Source organism: Lotus japonicus, chromosome 1 (genome assembly GCF_012489685.1).
Source record: "Lotus japonicus ecotype B-129 chromosome 1, LjGifu_v1.2".
Classification (NCBI taxonomy): Eukaryota; Viridiplantae; Streptophyta; class Magnoliopsida; order Fabales; family Fabaceae; genus Lotus; species Lotus japonicus.
This window is the reverse complement of record NC_080041.1, coordinates 86,517,456-86,530,234: the sequence shown is the minus strand read 5'-3', so window position 1 is coordinate 86,530,234 and position 12,779 is coordinate 86,517,456. Positions and strand designations below refer to the sequence as shown.

The 12,779-nt window shown below is 32.3% G+C and overlaps 1 protein-coding gene across 1 annotated transcript; it reads left to right on the top strand.

The window, feature by feature from the left end:
* Window positions 1-630: 630 nt before the first annotated feature.
* On the top strand, window positions 631-1,921 carry LOC130710007 (transcription factor DIVARICATA-like). The gene is made up of 2 exons (XM_057559164.1): window positions 631-1,025; window positions 1,390-1,921. Exons 1-2 carry the CDS (start codon window positions 631-633, stop codon window positions 1,919-1,921), a joined length of 927 nt encoding a protein of 308 aa, XP_057415147.1.
* The last annotated feature ends 10,858 nt before the right edge of the window (window positions 1,922-12,779 follow it).

Below are 12,779 nucleotides of genomic sequence, written 5' to 3'. Positions count from 1 at the left end.
TCTGATACATCGGAAAAGCATAGGTTTTTTCTAACGAAAATCATAGATGAAGATTTGACTTTTAGCTGGAAAAAAAAGAATTGATTTTATATTACAATAAGGATTAGAAATAAAAGTAAAAAAACGATCAGAATAGAAAATGTGGGGAAAAATTTAGAAAATACTAGCTCGCTTAAAGGACCACTAAACAAAATTCAACTAGAAATTTTTTCAATTCAATTCAATTTTCTAACTGTCTAACAGTCGAACACCGCTAATAAAAAGTTGTATTTTTTAAACGTAAACAATAAAATTTCACAGAAAATATCTGTACGTAGCATAATTATGAGATTGAGTTAAAACACTTCCAGCTTTTTTTGCTGAATCCATATTTAAATTTTGACCGGTTAAAACTAACATCTTGTTAAAGGTTACTTAATTTTAAAATAATGAATATATTAATAATTTAAGGAGAAAAAATTGGAGTGAAAAATTTAATCGGTTATAACTAACATCTGTTAGGTTATTAAGTCTGAATAGCGACTCTTTTTTTTCGTTACAGAATAGCGACTCCAAAGAGACCACTCTTACTGTTCGGTTTTTTTGGTGCATTTCTTTGAAATTTTTTGTTTTCATATTTTCTATTTTCTAATGGGTGAGGTTGAAGCTATGGAAATCAATACTCCATTGTCAAATCAGTTTGTTGAAGAGGAGTACAATCAAGAATGGACTGAAGAAGAAGAGAAGACATTTGAATATGCTCTAGCTATATTTGATGAAGATACACCCGATCGTAGGAAGAATGTGGCAGCTGTGATCCCAAGAAAAACTGTTCTTGATGTGATCAGGCACTACAAGAAATTGGAAAGAGATGTGTGTGGAGTAGAAGCTGGTCCAGTTCCACATTTTCTTCACTCTTCTTTCTCACCGGAGATGACGGTTGGTGGCTACAGTGATGGAGGAAGCAAGAAGAGGTCCGCTACTGATTCGAGTTCTGAGAATAATAAGAGAAAGAAAATAGTTCATTGGACAGAAGATGAACACAAGTGAGTTTCATAATCACATTTCTTGATCATTAATTGTCTTTATATTTTTTTCTTTATGTTTCACGTTCAAAACATTAGGAAAATTATTGACATGTTTAAATATAAATTTTAATTAGTTGATTTAGGTTTGATTTATGCAATTTCAACTTTCAATTATTGCCAAAGTGAGTTTTTTACTCTTATGGTTTTCTTGGTGTTTTCTACTTTTTGTTTTTGTTATGTTTTCTTTCTCTTGTTGCTGTTGTTTCCTGTTGTCTTGTGTTTTTAAGCCTTTTGTTTCTTCCATAATATTATCTTAAGTTTACTGAAGTTAAAAAAAATTCCGGTCCAATTCTTGACATGAGTTTATGGTATTGAATTTTAGGCTCTTTCTTATGGGACTTCAAGAGTGTGGCAAAGGGGCTTGGAAAAATATCGCTCGAAAGTTTGTAGTGACAAGGACTCCTACCCAAGTAGCAAGCCATGCTCAAAAGTACTACATCAGGCAAAAGCTTTATGAAGGAGGGAAAGATGACAACAAAAAGAGATCTAGTATCCATGTTGAAGACAAGTCTCTTCCATTAATCCAAGAGTCTCAAATAATGCCTTCACCGGCACCGCAACAGATGAAGGAGACTAGCATCCAAAATGTGCAACATGATCAATGGATTAATTGTGACCACAACGATGACCAACTCATGGGTTTCAATCCAAGCAACGATGGAATGCCCATGTTTTTTTCTCAAGTAATGCCTTCACCGCAACTGGGGGAGACTAGCATCCAAAATGTGCAACCTGGCTCGATTGATGTTGGTCACAACAATAATCAACTCATGATTTTCAATCCAAGCAATGACTATGAAGTTGGAGGGGCACAACAGATCCAAAATGTGCAACCAGCTGGATGGATTAGTTGAGTCCACAACAATGATCAGCTCATGGGTTTCAATCCCAACAACGATGAAATGCCCATGCTGTCTTCCCAAGACTATGAAGTTACGGGCGCACAAGATCTATACGACATTCTTTTTCATTTTATTTGTGCCCAGCTACAATCTTCGGGCTTCAAGATGTCTTCTTCCTAGTGACTTTGATAATGAAGTTATTTGGAATACAATTTATGATTTACGGCCAACATTGGGCATTTATGATTTACGGCCATCATATTTCTGTATTGATGGCTTGAAGCTATACTTTGTTTATGAATATCAGTTATGTTTCTTTCATTCAAAGTAAATATACATGATATTTTTATGTTGTAACTTTTCATGTTTATAGAACTCCTAGTCTTAGGGTTAATATCGTCTATTTCTCTGTAGAATCCATTATTTCAATTTAAATTTTAGGTATTCTAACTTCCAGCTATGTGATAGAGTTTGATAATCGCATTGAATTCCATTTGGTTTTATAAATCATGATTTTAATTTGGGCTTAGGCTTAATCATCAAATTAGTCCCTGTTTTTGTCTCGTCGTCTGATCTAAGTCCCTTATCGGAAAAAATTGTGGAAAAGGTCCTCATCAATGCAAAACGTTTGGAGCAGGTGCTCGCCGGAGCCCGGAGCTCCGGCGAGTGATGATTTGGAACGCTGACTGGTTTAATGATGCTGACGTGGCATTATTATTTTTTTAAAATTAAGGTTTAGTAATTAACATAAATTAACTATTTCTAATCCTAACCCTAAATTAATTAACCTAATCTAATTAACTCCCCAAATCAAAATAAACCCAAAATCAAAATCCTCAAATCAGAACCAACCATGGAGATCTTCCTATTCCAGTTTCTTCTTCTTCCTCATCACCTCCTTCCTTTGTTCCTGTTGTTCCAGCTTCTTCAACTGGGCTATGCCCTCATTTTGTTAGAAAGTGATCAAATTGTTAGCCTAAGACATTAAAAAGACAATAGCTTTAACGATTATTTCACTGTCAGTTTGAAAATCTCTCAATATTTAATAAACTTTTCATCATGACTTGGTCCAATTTTACAGAAACAACACTCGATTAGTTTTTTTTAAGCCTGGAAGAAAGAACAATTACAAAGAACAAGAATGTAACTCATGGCTGCCAATTTCTTCTCCTTCTTCCTCAACCTGAAGCACAGCGCAGCAGCCACCACACACAACTCCTTCTCCTCCTCTTCCAAAACAAAGCTTCTGAACCCATCCCTCCCTCACCTGCCACCCACCCCTAAAACCCACCCCCATCCAGAACCCATCGCAACCCACCCCACCTCACCCACAACCCACCCCACCCTCACCCGCAACCCGCAACATAAACCCACCGCTACCCACCACAGAAATCCACCCTCACCCAAATATTGAGCCCACAAATCAGATCCAGAACAAAGGAGAAGATGAAGAAGTAGAAGACAAATTTGGTATGGGTATGAAACAAAGCTTCCTCTTCTTCTTTTCGATCTGGCTTGCTTCCTCCTCCCTTCGATTTGAGTTTCTTCCTTCTCTCTTCGATCTAGGTTTCTTACTCCTTCTCTTCGATCTGGATTTCTTCCTCCTCTCTTCGATCTGACCGTGAATGCTATTGGTGAGCCGGTTGCAGGGTTCGAACGAGAGTCTGGCTCAGGGTTTCAAGGCGAAGGAGGTGTCGCAGGTTGAGATGGAAGCTGCTAATGACATTCTCTCAACCTCTTCTTCTTTTGATCTGCAAGCAGCTCTTGGTTGTGTTCAAAGGAGGAAGAACCGTCTTCTGTAGATTGTTTTTATTTTAGGGTTAGTTTGTTACTCCCTCCGGTCCTATTTATAAGCAACAAAAAAAAAATTCACATAGTTTAAGAAATGTAGTTAAACTAGATAAAATGCATTAAATTTGTCTTAAATTAAAATGAACTTCCAAAATTACCCTTTATTATTAGTGTTGGAAAGTGGAAAAGAGAGTGAATAATTAATGAGACACATTTTACAAGTTAGAATTAATAAGGGTATCATTGGAAAAAATTATTTAATATAGCTCAAACTTTCATTTGGTTCTTATAAAAAGGACCAAGATTTTTCTTCTCTTTCATGCTTATAAATAGGACCGGAGGGAGTAATTGTTTTGGTTAATTAAATTTTAGGGTTAGTTTTGTCAATTGGTTTTAATTTTTGTTAAATAAAATAAAAATTCTGATGTGTTGTTTATTTTTTATTTTTTTAATGCCAAGTCAGCATCATTAAACCGGTCAGCGTGTCAAATCATCACTTGGCTCCGGCGAGGACTTGCTCTAGACGTTTTGCATTGATGAGGACCTTTTCCACAAATTTTTCCGGTGAGGGACTTAGATCAGACGGCGACACAAAGACAGGGACCAATTTGAGAATTAAGCCTTTAATTTGTTGTTAATCAGAATCCTTTGCAATAAGTCATATTAGTAAATTAGTCTCTCCTCAGGTTTCGAATCCTGAGTCCCTTCACTTTTCGTCTCACCCAACCCGTATGTTTCATAACTCTTATCACTTGACCTAGCTCTCGGGGACAGATAGCATTATTATTAAAAAATAATTTCTTGAAAAAATTATTATTGAATATTAAACTTAAGTTTTATATAATTTGAAAATAAGTAATATTTTATGTAATCGCTTTTCGGTTGATGTTATGGGCTTATTTGCACCCCCTCCAATAACAAGATGAGCTCTGTTTTTGTTGGATAATGTGACTTTTTTAGCCACATCTCGGTCCCCTCATTCCATTGGTCATTTAGTGCTTGATCCAAGCTTGGACTTTGTCAATGTCGCTTTTCTCCTGCAATTTGTGTTGGGTAGGTGTTTATTAGGGCTAGATTTCTAGAGTTATATCTATTGGCGCACTTGAGCAATTTGATTTTTAAGTATTAATGTTTAATATTGGAGGAGATTAAGCTTACTTTGTTGAGATTCGTTTGTACAATCAACTATTAATCTGTTATTTTAGAAGTGGAATTGTTCCATTTACCTGTTTAGTCTGTTATTTTAATTTTCTAATGTACTAAAAAAATTTAAGCTAAAGAATGAGAATAATAAAAAATATAAAATAATATATATAAGAATTAAAAGTTGATTTAAGAAAATAAAATGATTATAATAAGAAAAATTAGATAATAACTATATATAAAACTTTTTTTTGATAGGAACTATATATAAAAACTAAAATCTATATATATTAGAAAAGAACAACTTCTAGCATGACGTGTCGCTCTCACAGGCCAAGTTAGTGACGTGTCGCTCCCAGATTAATTCTCACCTAATATTTTACATGTAAGCTCTTTCTCCTTGGCCCCACTTGCCACATGTGCCCTGATTTTTCCTTACCTTATTTCTCCTTAATAAAAAAATACATTTTTAAATTTTAGATTTGATTAGGATTTAGGTTTTTTATTTCTTGATTTTATCTTAATTTATTTTTGATTTATTTTTAGAGTATTAATTAATTTTTATGGTATTTTTATTGAATTTTCGGATTTTTAATTAATTCCGGATTTTATGAGTTTTTATTGTGATTTGCTAGATTTTGATAGTTTCTATCTATTTTTATTTAGTACATTTTTAAATTTTAGATTTGATTAGGATTTATGTTGTTTATTTCTGTATTTTATCTTAATTTATATTATTATTTATTTTTAGAGCATTAATTATTTTTTATGGTATTTTTATTGAATTTTCGGATTTTTAATTAATTCCGGATTTTATGAGTTTTTATTGTGATTTGCTAGATTTTGATAGTGTTTATCTATATTTATTTAGTACATTTTTAAATTTTAGATTTGATTAGGATTTATGTTGTTTATTTCATGATTTTATCTTAATATAAAACCAGTGATAAGTGATTTAAATCAATAATACATCCCATTAGCAAAAACCCTCTTAAAACCCTGCCTACCTCCACTATCTCCTCCATGGAATTCATCTCCTCCATGCAATTTTCATCTCATCTCTCCCCTGAACGGTCAATATATATTAGAAAAGAACAACTTCTAGCATGACGTATCGCTCTCACATGCCAAGTTAGTGACGTGTCGCTCCCAGATTAATTCTCACCTAATATTTTACATGTAAGCTCTTTCTCCTTGGCCCCACTTGCCACATGTGCCCTGATTTTTCCTTACCTTATTTCTCCTTAATAAAAAAATACATTTTTAAATTTTAGTTTTGGTTAGGATTTAGGTTTTTTATTTCTTGATTTTATCTTAATTTATTTTTGATTTATTTTTAGAGTATTAATTAATTTTTATGGTATTTTTATTGAATTTTCGGATTTTTAATTAATTCCGGATTTTATGAGTTTTTATTGTGATTTGCTAGATTTTGATAGTTTTTATCTATTTTTATTTAGTACATTTTTAAATTTTAGATTTGATTAGGATTTATGTTGTTTATTTCTGTATTTTATCTTAATTTATATTATTATTTTTTTAGAGTATTAATTATTTTTTATGGTATTTTTATTGAATTTTCGGATTTTTAATTAATTCCGGATTTTATGAGTTTTTATTGTGATTTGCTAGATTTTGATAGTTTTTATCTATATTTATTTAGTACATTTTTAAATTTTAGATTTGATTAGGATTTATGTTGTTTATTTCATGATTTTATCTTAATATAAAATCAGTGATAAGTGATTTAAATCAATAATACATCTCATCAGCAAAAACCTTCTTAAAACCCTGCCTACCTCCACTATCTCCTCCATGGAATTCATCTCCTCCATGCAATTTTCATCTCATCTCTCGACTGAACGGAACCACCCCCACAAAATCGTCTCATCTCTCAACGGAACCACTTTGCCATCGACTTGCAATCGCATCCCTCCGATTTGCTGCCTTGGACTGATTGGGAAGGTTGCAGATAGAGGTTTCAAATTATTTTCTTCCTTTGCTTGCATAATATGTTATGGTTTTTTTCAATTTTATTTTACATTACCTTTAACTTTCATTCACTCATGTTTGACTTAAAGGTCAATTTCGTTCATCACTTGCCATGCTAATTTCAAATTCTTTTCTTCAAGTTTTATTTTATAGATATTCCACCAAAAGAGATTCTTTGGAAGCCATGGATGATGAGTCCATTTTATATTCTATATGGAATTTTTCAATATTTTGATTTGTTTTTTATGTTTTCTGATTCTCCTTTGTATGTGATTCTATTTTATTCGTTTTTCTTAATTTGCATCTAAAATTTGTGTCCTATGTTATAGGAGGTGAAACATTGATCTGTGTATGTTTTGATTAACCTAATCATTGTCAGTGAAGTGGATTGAGGGAGTGAAAGAATTGAGGGGAGAGAAAGGAGAAGTTGTAGATTTTTTTCCTTGCAACTTTTTTATTTGGTAATTTTTTCTTTTTGCCTGCTTCTTGCCCCGAGGAAATTAATTATTATTGTTGGTGCTTGCCGTTACAACTACAGAACTACATATCATGGATGAGATTTTACTGCTTATCTATGTTCGCTCAAGCTATACTATTGAGGTTAGACTTTTAAAACTGGTGCTATCCTTTCTAATATGCTAAACGCCTAAACCAATGTTCTAACAATAAATTGATTTCCTTGGCTTCCCTGGAAACATTTGACATGAATTTATCCGTAGGTACAGAACGACAATGAGGTGCATACCTCTTTCTGACTACATTCTCTGATTCTCAGCTAGCTGAAGATGAAACATGATTGATGACTCAAGATCTTATCTTGCTCTCATTTCAAGTAAGCCACGAAACATGTGAGACCAGTACTCATGGAGGTTTTTCTCAATCCATTATATGTATATATTCACCAGATAAGAGATAGAGATGTGTGTTTGGTGTTGCACTACTGTGATGCATATGTATATATTCACCAGATAAGAGATAGAGATGTGTGTTTGGTGTTGCACTACTGTGATGCATATATAGTTTTACTGACTTAGTTCATCAATTCTACATCTATCTATCATCATTACATATATTAAAAGTCACTTTTCGAAGGCAATATTAGATTTTATAATTAATCATTGTTCTACTATGGTTCAATTAATCAAACTTTAGTGTGATTGGAAGTCTTGCTTGCATGAGTGTATAATTATCACATTACGATTTAGTATCAGCATATGTTTTTGATTTGGTTATTGTACTTTCAACAACAGTGCTACATAAAGCAAAGAGTTGTTTTAGCCGTTCAACAAATATAATGGGTCTAAAATTTCTAGAGGGGTTTTCTTCCATTCATCTTCTTTAGTAGCATGTGATTAGTTTCCCCTTACAAATAGATCTGATTGGTTATGGAAACCACTGGAAGGCCATAGCCAAAAAGTGGCTTCAATTCATTCTTTGGCTTTCATATCTGTCTGCAAATTTGATTGCTATCTTTGCACTATCATAGCTAGATTGATGTTGCACATATTGCTATTATGTTTGGTGGTCTTTAGTCTATCCTACTCTAACATGTCTATCAATCTCACTTCATGAGTACTTGATTTTCTGTTACTTAGAATGCAGATACGGCGGGAAGCTACTGATTTGGAAGCAAGTTTCATTTGAATTAGCACGAGTTCATATTAATTCATGTTAAAGTTGGACAACAATCAGGAATAGCACCTAGGATTGCTGCTGATTTGGAAGCAAGTTTCATTTGATTTTTTAATTAGAAATAAATATTTTAATGATTTAAATTCAAAATGTGATACCTTCTTACTTTATGAAGTGCTTTTTTATGCCAGAGAACAGACTCTGGTTGCAGTGAAAACAAAATTTGCATATGATGTTAGGTACTATATGGAATTTGTGAGTGTGTTTGTGGATAATTTATAAGAAAAACGGTGGTGATAGTGAGGTAGAGAAATCTGAGAGAGATTTTGATGTAAATGGAGATTTTTCTTTCTTATGAGATTTGACTTTTAACCCTTATCCACACCATTCGAAATTTCCATTACTATTATTTTCGACACTTATGTCACTGACAAATAATAATTAGGTTTTGATGTAATGTATATTCTTTGTAATGGAGAATTAAGTAGTTGTTTTTAAGAGTCTTTTATATATTATTCAGATGCAAACAGTATGCACTCAGCTATCACTTGAGCACTAGAGCAAGTAAAGGGAGCATACTACGACTGCTTTACTATTCTGAATTTTTTTATCGCAGAAATGCTCCGGTAAGTACAACAAGCTCAAAAGCAGAATAGCATGATGAAACTACTAGATATTATTAATGAACCAAACCTTTCTGTAAGATCAAGTTTTGATCTAGTAGTACAACTCTATGTTTTGATGATTACAAGTTAACCTTTTGATATGAACAATTGTGGTACTCTAACGTGTTTTTCTGAGTGTGCTATTTACAGGCTCTGACCTCAACTCAATCTCACACAAATCAGAAGCACTGTGTATAAAGAGCGACCCAAGCAACGCTTTCGCATTCACCATGTTCAATATGAACAGTGGAAAAGCTTCAGAAGTTCTGAAGTTATACAAACTCTGATGTGGACTCAGTCACTAGAAGTTCTGAAGATCCAGAAAGTCTGATAACCAAGAAACACTGAAGGCTCAGATATTCTGATGGTGTAGAAGACTCTGAAGATCCAGAAGCTGATTAGTGAAATTCTGATGTCCAGAAGCAAGATACTCTGAAGACCATGTACTTCCCTCTGAGTTCAGAATCAGAAGAAACAATGGTCAGAGGATCTGGGCTTTCCCTCTGACTCTGATCAACCGGCTTCACAAGTTCCAACATGAAGCTTTCTCCTGATCAGAAGTCTCCTAGGTTTAAAGGTCAAGTCGCTATCCAAGTACAAAAGCAACTGTACCTTCCTGACGACCTACCTAACAGTCTCAGACACAACAGAAGCTGGATTTTCCAGAACTGCCCTCCAACGGTAGCATTTCCCATGCAACGCTCAACCCTAATCCTTGGAGTATATAAAGAGGCTGAAGACTGAAAGAAGCGGCTAGAAGCATTCACATACGCGCAAGACAAATTCAAATTCTTCTAAGCTTTCTTTCATCTGAAATTCATTGAGTTTACTATTAGCTTTTTAGAAGCAAATCTCTTGTAAACAATTCTTTGATAAACAGTTTGTTTAGTTCCTTTAGGAGATCAAGGTTGATCGGATCCTAGAGAAGACTAAGAGAGTGAATCTTAGTGTGAGCTAAGTCAGTGTAATTGTTAGTCACTTGTAGGTTTCAAGTGCAGTTGTAACTCTTACCTGATTAGTGGATTGCCTTCATTCTAAGAAGGAAGAAATCACCTTAACGGGTGGACTGGAGTAGCTTGAGTGATTTATCAAGTGAACCAGGATAAAATCCTTGTGTGCTTTTCTATCTCTTATCTTTAGCACTTAAGTTCTCAAAAGATTTGTCAAAATCTTTAAGGTGGAAGCTTTATCTTGAAAACGTTATTCAAACCCCCCCTTTCTACCGTTTTTCATACCTTCACTTTCAGTTCCAAACTGTCAAGACCTTCGCTAGAAATTTGTTCTAAAGTACGCCCATTAGTACTACTATAAGAGCAAAGCAACATGCTTCTTATATTGGGAGATAGACAAAAGCAGAGGTTGCCTTAGTAAGCTTTCTCACCTGGATCAACAGAAAAAGCAACTGAAACTCGATCGATGAAAGTTGGAATGGCAAGGTTTACTCTTAAAGTCTTCGGCAGGAGGAGGATACAAGAGATCGACCTTGAAGCAAGCAAGGTATGGTGGGTGTCATCATCTTCATCGATATTACCCACCAGATAGACTTGAGAAAAGACTTTCAGGCATCCTGAGAGTAAGGAGAAGTTGGATCTAAATGTATTAGAAAGAGCCTAAAAGCTTTTATATATAGGAAGAATATTTTACATGAAAATACTTCTACATAAAAATAAATGTTAATAAGATTTCATCGGAATTTTTTTTGGTTACAAGAAAAACATAATATAATATAGTTTGATGTTAATTTTTTACTACATAATAATATAGTCCACTTTAATTTTTTTGTACAAATTATTATAGGAGTTAAATTCTCCTACGGGAAGAAATATATTTTAACAAGAAAGTACCTTCATTAAGTATTAATTAATGTATCAAATACAATAACAAATTTCGCGGTACATTCTTTTTTTTCTAAGATTAAAATGTGTTCTGAATGCTTTATTGGTGATTCTTCATATCTATAATTTGTGTTATTGTCTTTAGGCTCATGAAGAATGTGAAACGACTTCATGTTGATATGGGTCAAACTTAGTTTATTTTATTGTGTAAAAAATGAACTCGCATAATCACGTACATAAAGAATCTTTTCTCTTTTTTTCATTGTAGATTAAATCAGCTATTGTTTATTAGTCATCATTAAACCACATTCCCTAATATGTTTTGCATAATTTGAGATTTGGTTAACCAATTTTTTTATTAGTTATTCAATTGTACGAAGTTCAATCTATGCAACAAGGGTTTTAATTTAAGACTTTTTGTCCACTTTGCTCATCATTTCATACTCTTCTATTTCATCAGTTGTTTATTATATTTTTAATGATCAAGGTATTAATTGACCTATCAAATATAATAGATGTATTCCCCGTGCAACGCGCGGGTAAAAAATACTAGTATGATAGAATTTGAATTTAAAAGGAGGATTACAACAATTAATTAATGAAAACTATCCAATTTTAAATAATTTACGAAATAATTTTTTCTGTAAGTGGATAAATTTTTTTTTTTGAAAGTTTAAGTGGGTAGTGATCGAATCAGGAATGAATATAGCATTATTCTTAAAAAAAATTCTTGAAAAAATTATTCTTTTTTTTTGGTCTTGACCAAACCACAGCCGACAGCCGTGAGATTAATCCCCCGCCTTAAAAAAAATTCTTAAAAAAATTATTCTTAAATATTAAACTTCAGTTTTTGTAGAATTTGATAATAAGAAATATTTAAGAAAATCTATCTATCTATATCTATATCTATCTATATCTATATCTATCTATCTATATCTATCTATATCTATATCTATATCTATATCTATATCTATATCTATATCTATATCTATATCTATATCTATATTCTATATATCTATATCTATCTATCTATCTATCTATCTATCTATCTATCTATCTATCTATCTATCTATCTATCTATCTATCTATCTATCTATCTATCTATCTATCTATCTATCTATCTATCTATATCTATATCTATATCTATATCTATATCTATATCTATATCTATATCTATCTATATCTATATCTATATCTATATCTATATCTATATCTATATCTATATCTATCTATATCTATATCTATATCTATATCTATATCTATATCTATATCTATCTATCTATCTATCTATCTATCTATCTATCTATCTATCTATCTATCTATCTATCTATCTATCTATCTATCTATCTATCTATCTATCTATCTATCTATATCTATATCTATCTATCTATCTATATATTATATAAAAGCAAAGTTTGGCAACAAGGAGGGTAAAAAAGTCATGCAATAGAATATGACTCATGGATGAATATTTTATCATGGGTCTTTATGTAATTTTGTAGAATATTTCTAGGAAATCAATCATGACCGTTGATTAGTTTTGATCTTAACCGTCCTTACAATTTTAAATGAACTTATTATTATGGGATGTTATTAGTTATGGAATTCCATAGGACAAACATACTTAGTTTTCATTTATTAAATTATTAATTCAATCTAAATTAATATTAATAATCATTTTCAAGGGAAGTTGAAGGATTTTTTGTTACAAGAGGAAAAAGAAAACTTAAAAGAAAACTAATTTCATAGGGAAAACATAATTAGTTTTGATTTATTGAATGGATTAAATATTATGATTTCACTAAAAAACCA